Source organism: Biomphalaria glabrata, chromosome 2, assembly GCF_947242115.1.
Source record: "Biomphalaria glabrata chromosome 2, xgBioGlab47.1, whole genome shotgun sequence".
In the NCBI taxonomy this organism is placed as follows: domain Eukaryota; kingdom Metazoa; phylum Mollusca; class Gastropoda; family Planorbidae; genus Biomphalaria; species Biomphalaria glabrata.
In genome coordinates, this window is record NC_074712.1 from 43,512,780 (window position 1) to 43,527,337 (window position 14,558).

Sequence of the window (14,558 nt, forward strand, 5' to 3'; positions counted from 1 at the left end):
GTAAGCACACCTGGGTCAGCATAGCCCTTTATAGTTGAATACAGTGCTGTAGCACGAACTTAAAAGACATCTCTTTCAATGTTAAATATTAAGCAGTGCTGCTCGATGTTAAAGGCATAAACATATTTCATTGCCCATCAGTATTTGTTCATCTGTTATCTAAAAGATGAGCTAACGATGTTAAAGTAGTTAATCACGACGTCTACGTGTTTGTCAGATGAATGTGCCTCCAACTGAAAGAGGACTGTGGATAGTAGGCGTAGATTTACGCCATTAGAATTATCCTCTCTAGTAATAAGTGAATGCTACCTCTGTTGTAGCACATGTCACAAGCACATTTGTGTGTCCCCCAAATACTGCATTGTTAAAACGAAGAACACATTTGAGTTCAGAGTTTATTATAAACTATATTTACACTAAATACAGTCTTTATTTTCACATGACATCAACAATTTTTCAAACAAATGACAATAACACCATGACATCAGTATGTCACGTAATATACAGAAAGTGTTGTTTTTTTTTTCAAATATTAGTTATCAGAAGAAAAAAATCTGATTTTTAACAAGCACAGAAAACAAGCAATGCTAGATCTGTATTAGTAGAGTCCCTCGCTCTTTCTTAAATGTTTTGAACGAAACAACTTGTAAACCTCAGATCACATTGGAAGTATTGGTTCAACAAGAGACAATAGAACAATAGACATTGAAAACTAGCGGCATTCAATAAATAAGATTAGTCCTAGCATACGGAACAGCAAAAAATATTCATATCAAATAAATACAAATAAATAATAGCCTAAATGGACAGAAAGATACATTAGATAACTTTGATAAAACAACAACAAAATTTGTAAACCTGAATAATGAAAACAATAACTACTGTTTCAATATTAATATTCACAGAACAGGGAAATAAAACAATTGCATTAGGCAGTAGATGAACCATCAGAAGTGATATCTTGTCATAGCATGTGCATTAGGCAGTAGATCAACCATCAGAAGCGATATATCTTGTCATAGCATGTGCATTAGGCAGTAGATCAACCATCAGAAGCGATATATCTTGTCATAGCATGTGCATTAGGTAGTAGATCAACCATCAGAAGCGATATCTTGTCATAGCATGTGCATTAGGCAGTAGATCAACCATCAGAAGTGATATATCTTGTCATAGCATGTAACTCGTCATCGCTATCGCAACCATCCTGGGGGTGGGGGGGGGCGTTTTACGTAACATTAACTTCTCCTCACAACGGCAGCCATGTGAAACGGTAACTTGTAATAGCAGGTCATCACTATGGCAACCATCAGAGTCGGAGTTTTGTGTAACAGGTACCTTAACATTATGGCATCCATCATAGGTGGGCATCTTGTGTAACATGTGACTCCTCTTTACAATTGTAATCATCAGAGGCGGAGTATTGTCATAGCAGGTAACTTCTCATCAGTATGACAACTATGCCCAAAACATTGACACCTATGTAGGAAGTGAACAAGATTCTGTCCATGACACAAGCTATCATGCGCCATTCTCTGACTTGCTTGTTGTACACTTCAACAGTATCACTGACCCACAGATTCTCTTCCATCATTTCTCGAACAGACGAGACCTGAAAGGTTAGAAATACCTCTGTAGTGTAGCTCGGCATGCTCTGTTCTAAATAGTTAGAGAGAACCTTAAACCGAGACTAGTCGTTATAGAAGACCTGAACACTCACGTCACAGGTGTGTACGACGTGGCAACGTTTTTTTTGTCTAAACTGCCCACAGGTCGTGACGTTGTAGGTCAGTGTTCAGGCCTTCTACGACGAATGGTCTTGCCGTCAATCATTGGCGTCGCTGGTGAATTCTAACCCGGTACATTGTGACCTGGGTGACAAGCATCAATAAGCAACACGAATTTTTTTTTTAAATGTTAATTTTAATAGATACAATAGCACGCATTCTGCAGTTGATTATACACATACAAATAAGTAGAGAGAGATCTTAGTAGGAAAATGTTTTTGGTGGAGAAAGGATGTCTAGGAAGTGACACCATTAGATAAGTCACAACACGTGACAACAACCCTAGTGACGTCACTGGTTTTGGTTTAATAAATAGTATCTGCTTATCTATTCGTTACATTGCCACTGCGTTGAAGGTACTCTCCTACAGAAGAGTTACAGACTACAACAAATGTGTTTCGGTTTATGTGCGAGCAGTACAAATGTAATAAAATGTATTCATTGATTAATATTAAAAATTATTATTAATGATGTTCTAAAATGTCCAGTACATGTGTGTGACTGTCTGTATTTTATGGTAAGTGTTTGCTTCTATTGTTAGTATTATATTTTAAATTCAAATGAGAATAATTCATCTGAACAAAGAATTCACATTCGTTACAAAAGGTAACTAGGTCAGACTTAGGCCTTGAACTTTAAATGGAGCTGTATTTCATTTTGACCAGAGTGAGAGATAGAAGAGGAAAGAAAGGAATTATCTGGCTGTATAAAGACCTTGCGATTTATAGGGCAGATGATGTAAAGGTTATCTGTTTCCCGGCCCACGGTTAACGAGGGAGTCATGTGGCCAGCACAACGACCAACCGCCTTGACTTTTCCATTTTCCTTTTCTCCAACGTCACAATAAGAACAAAGATAGAAATAACCAACCTCTTCCAGTAGAACAGTCTCCTCAGCAGGGGAGGGTAAGGCAAGACTTGGTAATGAAGACGACGTGGAAGGTTCGCAGAGTTCTCTTGTCACATCCTGGACGGAATGTCGGAAGAAGATAAAACTTTATATACATTCTCTTATAGATGACAGACGTTACTTCAAAAAAGAAGATAATTACGTCCCAAGCATTTACTATATCCTTTACTTCAAGCCTTTTTCTTGGGTATTTGGATTTTTACAATATATTATTATTTGTACTCATGTAGGTTACGATAAGTTATATAAATTGTTATTAATAGGTTAATTTTAAAATATTTATGTTTTTTTAAGCTTTTTAAAAAATCCCTAACGCTATTTCTGATCAAATGACGAATCGAATGAGATAGAAGTATCGGGCGTATAAGACTACACTGAAATAGACAAAAGAGGGTCACACTGATATAGTAACTAGATTTTAACAGCAATACAAGGATGTCCGATAAGCAATGGAGTAGATTAATCAGAAACTGTTGTTGTTGTTGTTTTTTTGGAAGGCGGAAAGACATATTCCACCAGACTCTCGAAAGCGTTTTGAATATCAAATAAGTCGCCATTTTGCAGTAGCAGTGGTCTCTAAAACAGACAACTAGAGAGTTCTCACGAAGGTCGAGGCTCAAAGAAAAGATTTGCCCCGCAGTCAGGTGCAGACGACGAAAAGAAAGCTTAAATCGACACCCGAAAGTCAACAACTTTGTATCTGGGCGTTGCAAAATAAAAGGTCGCCATTGGGTTTGAGCAGTCGTTAAGATTAGTGCATTTATCTTAATCTTCAGAATCGAATTATTATTATTATTAGTTATGCAAACAGCAATGTATTATAAAAAAAATTATAATAAAGGGGAAAATGCTAAAGAAAATGAAAATTTAAAATTTGGAATGTTTTAGTCTTGACCTACAACTGACCCGAAAAGCTCCATAGTCCCGAATGTCCTGTCTGGACCCGGTGGGACAATTCAGTAAATGGGTCTTGGCAACCAGCGTCTCTGGGTCAGAGTGGCTTTGCTCCCCTGTGACGTACGTTGACCACGTTTTTCTAGGTGTGACGGGCTGGTACCTGGACTCTTCTATGACCTCATGGACACATAGCCATTGAGCAGCACTCTCTATGACACACTGGACATATATAGATTGGCAGTGTATTACTCTCCGAAAACGAAAAGTAATTTTTAGAACATAGGAATACATGTATAGTTGACACTTGCTGTATCTATGAATATCATTTTCAAAGTTTGTATTTTCAAAAACAATATGAAAGAAACAAAGCTTGAATGTATCAATTATTTTAAACAATCATGTTAAAAATAATAGATCTAGCAATAACAAAAGCAAATATTTGAGAAATATATTATCAGTTGGTTCTTTTTAGCGAAATTCTCATGCTTTATCATGCTCAGTACGCTATGGTCCAATCACTTGTGAGGTGCCTTTTTTAAAAGAGGTCGAGGTCTCTAGCCTCCATGATGACATGGGTCATAAGAGACTATTGTACTGTCCAGGTAATTATAAAAATAGAAGACTTTATAGTTATCTATTGTTAGTTTAAACTTTTTAGTAAATGGCCTATTTCTCTTCATAACTGGATCTCCCCTAAGCGTAGTACCATCTCTATATAAAACAATATATACAATACTTATGAAGCTATTTGTATGAACATACCTAATAAAGGGGCATAACGATTTTTAGTTGCCTTAACTCTTAAATTACGAGTTGTCTCGCTTTATGTAACGCAACAATATTGCCTTGTGAGTTTCCAAACTCTAGGAGTAGTGTGCACTTTTCACTATAGAATTTAAATGCCTACTGTGTGGTCAGTTTAATCTCAAACTTAATCTTACTGATCGAAGCCACCTGGGAGCTCTTGCTATGCGAACTCCTCTGAAATACATGTTGGCCACAGTACACGCAAACACAGTGGACATTGTGATGAGAATCATACTGAGACAGAAATAAGCCCCTGTGGAATGAGACAAAGAAATGACGAATATGTTTTATCTAAATATACCTTGAAATGTTGGATTTAGTATTTGATTAGGATATTACGAAATACTGTAAAAGGTATAGAACCAGCAGGAGTTGAAATATTTATAGAGATGGATAGAAGAAGAAATAAAAAAAAATAAAAGTTCCTCGAATTGTTGCAGTTACACAGGATTAGCCAGACTTAAATATTAACAAAGAATGCCTATTGGGATATGCTACTTAAACCAGACCATTTCAAATTTCAGGAACTAATGGCAGTAAATGCCAAATATCTCTAAAACAAAATTAATGTTTGGTAATAAATACGTCTTTCCCGCTTTCTGAAAAAGTTAAGTCAGTCTTTAACGACTTAAATTAGTTAAGAGTTTATTTACCTAAAGGCTCGAACACGACACTGGCCCAAAAACAGCCATATAGAAAGATAACTATATGGAGAGCTCCCTGATTTAAAAACCACTGCGCTGTACATCTCATATATTGGTCTAGTCATCTGAACGCACCAACAGAATAATCTGCTCGATGACCTTCATGAAGGACAATCAGAGCAAATGGAAAATTAAAAATAATAACATTCAGAGGTAGAGCCTTCACATTGGTGAGCCCTGGTACCTGGTACATCTCAGGAGCAGAGAAAGATAGCAGTCTAGGTCTACTTTCTCAAGACAATAATGTCAGCGTTGAATGATGCTTTGAACACAAGAACCTAGAATCCACAAAGAAAACTTTTTTTTCCCCATTTTTTTTTGTATTATCCTAACCATCCATTTAAATATATTTCTCAAAAACACATTTTCTTTACAAATCAATGTTGAGAAGATTTAAGATTTTGTGTGCTTTTGATAATGACTCAATTTGAGGGTGCATTTGGATTGCGCTTGCTTTGCTTCGGTACAAGATAATTGACAGATGAACTAAACATACACTTTGATACATAATATTATGAATAATAAGGTTTATTTCGATTTAATAAACTTGAAACTACCTTGTCACACTCACCAATCAAAGGTATGGATGTAGCTGCTCTGGGCGTGTAGTCAGAGAGTAGAAGCAGTAGAACAAAAAAAGCCAGAAATATGTTCATGCCTGTAAAGAAAAGACAAGGCACTGTTGTGGATGGTTAGGCACCAGCCCACTTTGTCGTTAAATAAAATGATTGGTTTACATACGTTGATTAAATATTTCTGCATTTACCCGGAATAGTTAGAGCCCGGAATAGTTAGAGCCCCATAAGCGGAATAAAAATGGAAACACGTGTTGGGGTCAAGTTTTCTTTTTTTTTTTTCTATTGAGGGTCAATATTACTTCATCGACCAATCGTGTGACTTCATGTGAACTAAATGTTAGTTAAGTTAATCTAAAGTTTGGATTGTTACTAAGCTTATATTAACTCACTCTGAAATATCTATAAGTATAGATAAGACATGAATCAATAAAAAAAAATAACCAAGTAGTCAATTAGGTATTAGTAATTAATTATTTTGTTTGAAACCAACAAGGGAAATAAATCCTTCAGTATTTATAGTATTCGTCCCTTAGAGTTTAAATAATTTAATACGCTATTTCTCATGCATATTCTCCAATCAAGTTAAAACCTTAAACAATTATTTATGATACATAATAAAACATGAAATTGACCAATTAGTCAATAAATTATTTGTACTTAATTAGTTTGCTTGATATCGAAAAAGGGAAGTAGCTTTTACATTATTGAGAGATATAGTTGTAAGTGCGGATTTTTAAAATAGGATTTTTATATATTTTTCTTTATTTGGTTATATAAAAATAATTTTAAAAAAAATAGTGAATGTTTATCAATGTTGAAAAATATGCGAACAAGAAAATATGATTGGAAAAACTTAACATCTAAGTTTATTTACCAAGCTGTAGTTTGGCAGGTGATTCTGGTGGAACCCAAAATATGACAAGTGTAAGTAGTGATAATAAGCTGCATGGTAGAATCAAGATAAAAGTGTAAAACGCAACTCTTCTTTTAAACTTTAATCTGAAAAAATAACATAATGAGAAACAGGATAAATGTAGTGAAACATAAATATTTTTTGTTTTATTTTGCTTTAGTCAAACATTTCCCAAGCAGCCATTGAAATACGTGTACACTTTAGTTCACAATTCACGCCATACAATTATTACTAGAGAAAACAAATTCTACGCCATTCTGGCTACTTTAGGAACCAAACCTAATGCTTAGATCTTCCGGCCGGAAAGTCCCGAGAGCAGACGTGATGATGTTTTCTGCTCCTCATTACTAATGAATGATAGATAAAAGCAATGATAAAAACAATGAGAATTTATTAACCAGCCACAATCACTCCCCCTACCATGAAAAAATTCCTGGTTAATACCTTGTATAAATGTACACAGAGAATATACAATTTAGTTTGGTGATATAGATCCAGGCTTACAAACATAACAAGACAGAAGTCTAGACTGAATTCTACAAAAGACGGTACACAAAATGTCCCTGGACGTCTCTTTGTTGAACTCTTAGTAAATGTAAGCAGCCAGTTCCACTAAGTGCTCAAGATTTAGATCTTCAGATCAAACTTAATTTTAAGATTATTATGACTTCGAAAAATCATATTAGTCAAACCAGAGTTTTCACAGTGTGGCCTTTTAGCTAGAAATGTATTTCCCAAAGATATACAAAGACTGTCAAATTTCTAGGAAAATCATTAGAGCTGATTTCGAGATTCGTGTTCAGGTTCAAGATCTTACCCATAAAGAATGTGCAAGCTGATAAGAGGATTTGTACTAAAAAGTGTTAGAACTACTTCTTACGTAAATGTCATGTCTGTGTAAGGCTCTGGACAGCAGGTGTAGTACTTAGTATTCTTCACGGCAGTGTTCTCTGTGATGTCCCACTCAGTGGACTCTATATAGTCACTCATGTCCATATGTCGATCTTCACCTTAAAATGTGAATATTAACATTAGTGTAATTGCCCCATTACCTCCAACAACAACAGCAACAACAACACCCCCAACAAAACCTCCAGCAACACAACAACAACACCTCCAACAACAGCAACAACACCTCTAACAACACCTCCAACAACATCTACAACAACACCTCCAACAACACCTCCAACAACACCTCCAACAACATCTACAACAACACCTCCAACAACACCTCCAACAACACCTCCAACAACACCAACAACACCTCCAACAACACCTCCAGCAACACAACAACACCAAAAACACCTCCAATGCCTCTGACAACCCCTCCAACAATACCAACAACACCTCCAACAACAACTCCAACAACAACAACAGCAACACCTTCATCAACACCTCCAACAACACAACAACAACAACAGCAGCAACAACTACAACAACAACATACTAGTTGTAGTAGAAGCAGTACTAATTATCATAAACATCAACAACCGCAACAGCTGCTATAAAGTCTCATGTATATTCCATAACTCTGCACTACGTTGGCTTGAAATCGGAAACATTGGAAACAAAGGTTCAATGATATTCGTATAACAAACATTTACTATAACAAACATTTACTATAACAAACATTTACTATAACAAACATTTACTAGAACAAACATTTACTAGAACAAACATTTACTAGAACAAAATTGCTTCTGGTCTTTACTTCCGATTTATTGGAAATCAATAAACTGAAATCCATATGAAACAATTACCATTTTTTAATTTTGATTTAACACTAATCATGATAACCCTAATTGGACCAGAATGCACGCCTATGACATTGCAGGCACAATCAATGTTGTGATGACATTTCTGGGGAAGATTTTCTGAAAGGTCCAGTACAAAAAAAAAAAGAAAATCAGCGCTTTTTCGGACTTACTGGAAACGCTATCATCGATAAAAGCATGCAAATTGACCTGTGGTCCACCCCATTGACAAGATATTGTTCAGTTTGAGCTTACTTCTGAACAAATTTTTGTAAGTAATTGACAAGAGTCAAGTCTTTCAAAGTATGTGACCCAATTATTAGTCAGGAATCTATCAACTGTCAAGAAACTTGCTTGGCAAACGCCGATTGAAAACATTAGACTATTGTCTCTATGATAGTATTGACAGCAATTACGGTGACCATAAAATAGATATAAAAAGCAAAACTACAGGCCAGTATTGACAGCCATTACGATGACCATAACATATTATTCAGAAATAAAAAAAAAACAAGTAAATTTGTCTTTCTTTTTCTTATATTACCATCCGCCAGGAAAGGGTTACTGTTGGTAGTGGTAAAGTCACAGTAGTACTAATCAATGGCCTCCCCCCTCCACACACACACACACCTCCCACCAAGAGAAGGTCAAAGAGAACATTTGAAGAACAGACCAATGAAATCAATATCCAGCATGTCGCCGTTGTAGCTCCAAGATCCGAACTTGAAGTGACAAATGTGTTCATCGAATGGAAAGAAGAGGGTGTCGAAGAAGCAGGAACTGTTCAAGATGGCCTGGGGCATCCACTGAAGTTCCCCGGTGTGGCCCACCACCACCAGGGCATCTCGTTGTTCGGTCAGTCGATTGTCAGCACTGAAAAAAAAAGGTAATGAAAAAAAACAATTCATCTGAGTAGGACTGAAAGAGGATGACGTGGTACAAACAACGCCCTAATCTATCCAATCAAAAATATGTTTCGCAGAGAGGGAGATTTTATGTTTATTTGATATGTGTTTTTGGATATGTAAAATATAAAAAGGGCGTATTTTATCTAACTGGTCCAATCAAAAGCGTATTAAACTTCGAATAGCTTTGGATCGGGTCTCATCAGATTATTATAAAAGTTTTATTTCAGATCTGTTAGTTTATATAGGGGTGTCGTCGTTTGAGATTGATGACACAGTGCAAGCTATGTCTGTCACGGATGAATGTGTGTATGTGTGTATAATCTATTTGTACAGATATATGTCAATTGTCCGTATATGTAGAATGATTGATTGAATGACTAACTTAGCTTTGACGTACAAAGCAATGACGTACAAAGGATAGAGAGAGAGACAGACAGACAGACAGACGGACAGACAGACAGACAGACAGAGAAAAAATTACGAAGTATACAGAGAGATACAGAGAATGAATGAAAAAGGTACATTGTGGTATAACAAATAATAATAACAATAATAATAATAACTCTATCATCCTTGAGGAAATTCGCTTCACAATTATGCACAACATATAACAAACTGTTAGAGTGAGATGACTTCCCTTCTATCCTCGAATTCATTAGAAAACACAAATATGTTTGTGGTGTAGCATCTTGAAGTGTTGTTGCTCTTTTTAGAAAAGCAATTTGTGTGACAAATAGAAAATACATGCTGACAGAATTAATGTCTGTCTGGGGAAAATATTCTTTGTCACCTTGCGCGCTAATCAATAAAGTGTCTGATTAATCTTTGACTGCTGTATTAACGTTCTGGTTTGTTAATAGTCTATTTAATTCAATATCATAGTAAAAGTATGTCAAGAGGTTTCTTCAATGTCAAAACATAATTTTTACAAAGCTTATATCAACTCACTCTGTCTGTCTGTCTGTCTCGTGTAATTTTTGTACACGTTATTTCTCCCATACCCAATCTCGGATCAAGCTGAAACTTTGAATAATTATTTTTTTTACCTTGCAACACAAAAATCAATAGAAAAAATAACAAATTAATTAACTATTGATAATTAATTATTTGTTTGATGTCCAACTAGGTAAAAAAATCGTACCTTAAGCACTTTATAGTATAAATTATATTACCTTCCCTAGGAAGAGGATTTGTTTTATGCATTTAAAGAGCTTATAAAAATATGCCTAAAAAAAAAAAGCAGAATCAGTCAATTACTGGACATCGCGAACAAGCTGACGAAGAATGGCAAGGACGAAATCTAGGTCATTTCTAGGAGCTTGTGAAAATACTAAGTACGATCAAGTCCTGAGAGAACATTTGCTCCGATATTAAAGTAGACCAAACCCGATATCATTTGTTCCCGCAAGTACAAAAAGAAATTATTGTAATTTTGGATGACAACTGTGTATTCTCGTGACAAATTAAAATTTAGCATCATTATTCATAGTTGATGAAAATACATGAATCAATTACAAAATTAACCAATTAGTTAATTTTTAGAAGTGATGAATTAATTGTGTTTAAAATAGAAAAAAAGAGATCTTTTATTCATACATTTATTTAGATATATGGACGTGATTTAGAGGTTCTTTCCCCTTAGATTAGCTTTGTATGATAAGAAAAGTTTTTTTTTATATTTGGCGTGTTTACCATCTTTTTTCTCACTGATTACCAGCGTCTAGTACACTGTGTTTTAGATAATAGTACTACAACGTTAAAACCTTGGACTCACAAATTATACAACACAATATCCGGAAGCCAAATCTTATCTGGGGGCACACGTATACTTGTTATGTTGTCATGGAGAGAATGATTCCATTGAAGTAAGAAATCTGGCCACTTCTGTTAAAGAATATATATAAGTAAATAAATAAGTTAGAACAAAGGAATAACGGGACAGAAATATAGAAACTGGAATGGAATATAGGCAGCAGCACTAGAACTAAATAGTTCACTTCATCAATCTTTGGCTAAATAGTTCACGTCATCAATCTTTGGCTAAATAGTTCACTTCATCAATCCTTGGCTAAGCCAGTAACCATCCAGGAATAGTGAAACGTTTAAAGTGATATGATATGATAAATCAATACAGGAGCCTGGACTAGTTCTACTTACATAATGATACCAAATGTTGGTCTTCAGCACCTGATTCTTTTCATCTACGTCCATGATCTGTATCAGTGATACGCTAAAGTTGACCACTATCTTGTCCGAAGGGTGGACCACAGGACGACCAGCTTGACCTTCTTTATTGTAACGTTTGAGCAAGTCTCTGATGAGTGCTTTCTCGACTGGGAATGTCTTGGCTTAGAAAAACAAACTATTACAAAGCTTGTATCAACTCACTTTGTGTCTGTCTGCGCCAATTTGTTATCACATTATTTCTCCCAAACCCATTCTGGGATTAAGTTGAAACTTTAGACAATTGTTTATTGTACTTAACAAAACATGAATGAATAAAAAAAATATACAATTAATCACTGGTAATAAATTATTTAGTTTGATATCAAGAAGGGAAATTAATCCTTCAGTATTAATAATAATAATAATAATAATAATAATAATAATAATGATGATAATAATAATAATAATAATAATAATAATAATAATAATTGTATTTATAAAGCGCTGTTAACAAACATATATTGCTAAATATGTAGGGTTTTGTCTCCTTAGATACTTGTACACGTTATTTCTCCCATACCTAATCTCGGATCAATTTGAAATTTAGCATAATTATTTATTTTACACAACAAAATATGAATTAATAAAATAAATAACCAAATCGTCAATTAACTATTAGTAATTAATTAATTTAGTTCGATATTGTAGCTGTACACAAATCCTGCAAATGTTTTGTATATTTCTGATTTTCAAGATAAACTGTAAAATGTCAAGTACTAAAATTAGAATTCAATGTAGCCAACTAAACAATCACATCAAAAAGAGCTACAAATGCAAGGGCGTCTAACATTTGATTTAGCACTACTAAAGAGCTCCCAAAAAATAGTATATACCTTGTAGACAAAAAGACAGCTTATCAGCACTAAACATATAGGCTACATTGGACACAACAAAAAGGATAGCTATGAATTTTTTTGTGTGGTTGTAATTTTAAAAAAAATCTCTGTTATGAAAGAATTTTAAATCTATAGTTATTAAAAGTTTAATAATATCTTACTAAGAAAATAAAGTTTAACTATATCTTACTAAGAAAATAAAGTTTAACTATATCTTACTAAGAAAATAAAGTTTAACTATATCTTACTAAGAAAATAAAGTTTAACTATATCTTACTAAGAAAATAAAGTTTAACTATATCTTACTAAGAAAATAAAGTTTAACTATATCTTACTAAGAAAAATAAAGTTTAACTATATCTTACTAAGAAAATAAAGTTTAACTATATCTTACTAAGAAAATAAAGTTTAACTATATCTTACTAAGAAAATAAAGTTTAACTATATCTTACTAAGAAAATGTGACCATCACTAGAACTGCATCTATCAACTTGAGAGCTTTATTTTTTTTTTCACGTATTTTAAATGTGCAACTTATAAATAGTATAGGATTTTATATTCTCCCTTAATTTAAAATGTGAATATACCCATTGTTCTATTGGATTTTCTTATTTTGTACGTATGCACTCAATTGCTCATATCTCTGACATTTTTGACAAAGTAATTTGACGCTGAATCCAATAAATGACCACAACACCTCAGGCCTCCCAGTCAAATTGAAGAGCTTTCCCTCCCCCAACTCTTTGTGGTGTTTTCAGTAATAGCCGTCCACTGGTCGATGGGCGATCAAGGAAGTCAGTTAACCGTCAGACCGTCAGCACGAGCTTCTTACATTTAGGGAAGATAACTCCTCACTGCTCTTGCCATGCTCAATTCAATATTGATCTAATCTTAATCTGCATTTAAATAAACAAAATAAAGCTTCGTTTAAAGAACATGGGACGATCTTAAGGGTAAACTGTAAGTTAAGTTTCCCTTTCAGACCTGTAGGGCAGACGATGTAAAGGTCATCTGTTTCTGTGGCCCACGGTTAGCGAGGGTGTCATGGGGCTAGCAACGTTTACTTTTCCCCAACTAATGTTAGAGCCTGAAATCAAAAACCCCATTCTTCAGCAGGTTTCGAACTCGGGATCCCCGGTTCGAGGCCAAGCGCCTTACCACTCAGCCACCGCACCTCATAAACTTAAGGGTATGCTTTTGAATAGAAATAAACATTGTTAATCACAAAAGGACAGCGGTAACCGCCTTCTAGAGTTTTGATGCTGTCAATTATTTGCGACAATTTATGTTATTCTATTGAACTTATACATTGATTGATTCTGATTGAAGATGTGACTCGTACGTTATACCACAAACAAAACTGATGCATGACGTCACAAACAAAAAAATTATGTCACCAAAAAATTAAATATTTCGTCATAAAAGAACTAATAAATTACGTTACAAACAAACTAACACATTGCGTCACAAACAAATCGGTGCATTGCGTCACAAACAAACTGATGATACATTGCGTCACAAACAAACTGATGATACATTGCGTCACAAACTGATACATTGCGTCACAACCAAACAGATACATGGAGTCACAAATAAACTAATACATGGAGTTACAAACAAAAAGATACATGGAGTTACAAACAAACTGATACATGGAGTTACAAACAAACTGATACATGGAGTTACAAACAAACTGAAACATGGAGTTACAAACAAACTGATACATGGAGTTACAAACAAACTGATACATGGAGTTACAAACAAACTGATACATGGAGTTACAAACAAACTGATACATGGAATCACAAACAAACTGATAGATGGAGTTACAAACAAACTGATACATGGAGTTACAAACAAACTGATACATGGAGTTACAAACAAACTGATACATGGAGTTACAAACAAACTGATACATGGAGTTACAAACAAACTGATACTGATACATGGAGTTAAAAACAAACTGATACATGGAGTTAAAAACAAACTGATACATGGAGTTACAAACAAACTGATACATGGAGTTACAAACAAACTGATACATGGAGTTACAAACAAACTGATACATGGAGTTACAAACAAACTGATACATTGAGTTACAAACAAACTGATACATGGAGTTACAAACAAACTGATACATGGAGTTACAAATAAACTAATACATGGAGTTACAAACAAACTGATACATGGAGTTACAAACAAACTGATACATGGAGTTACAAACAAACTGATACATGGA

General features: G+C 34.5%; 1 protein-coding gene across 3 annotated transcripts in view; it reads right to left on the bottom strand.

Annotated features, from left to right (window-relative positions):
- Positions 1–399: 399 nt before the first annotated feature.
- The window catches only part of LOC106072504 (neuronal acetylcholine receptor subunit alpha-2-like), a 33,574-nt gene continuing 19,415 nt past the window's right edge, over positions 400–14,558 (bottom strand). The window contains exons 2-11 of one of the 3 annotated variants that reach the window (XM_056020727.1): positions 11,415–11,605; positions 11,032–11,141; positions 9,023–9,222; positions 7,476–7,605; positions 6,557–6,681; positions 5,676–5,762; positions 4,535–4,653; positions 3,603–3,812; positions 2,658–2,753; positions 400–1,612 (exon numbers count right to left, since the gene is read on the bottom strand). In XM_056020727.1, the coding sequence (XP_055876702.1) occupies positions 1,427–1,612; positions 2,658–2,753; positions 3,603–3,812; positions 4,535–4,653; positions 5,676–5,762; positions 6,557–6,681; positions 7,476–7,605; positions 9,023–9,222; positions 11,032–11,141; positions 11,415–11,605 (1,454 nt within the window). In that variant the 3' untranslated portion in view covers positions 400–1,426. The remainder of the gene's footprint in view (positions 1,613–2,657; positions 2,754–3,602; positions 3,813–4,534; positions 4,654–5,675; positions 5,763–6,556; positions 6,682–7,475; positions 7,606–9,022; positions 9,223–11,031; positions 11,142–11,414; positions 11,606–14,558) is intronic. The other 2 variants (XM_056020730.1, XM_056020728.1) reach the window with 2 other exon arrangements.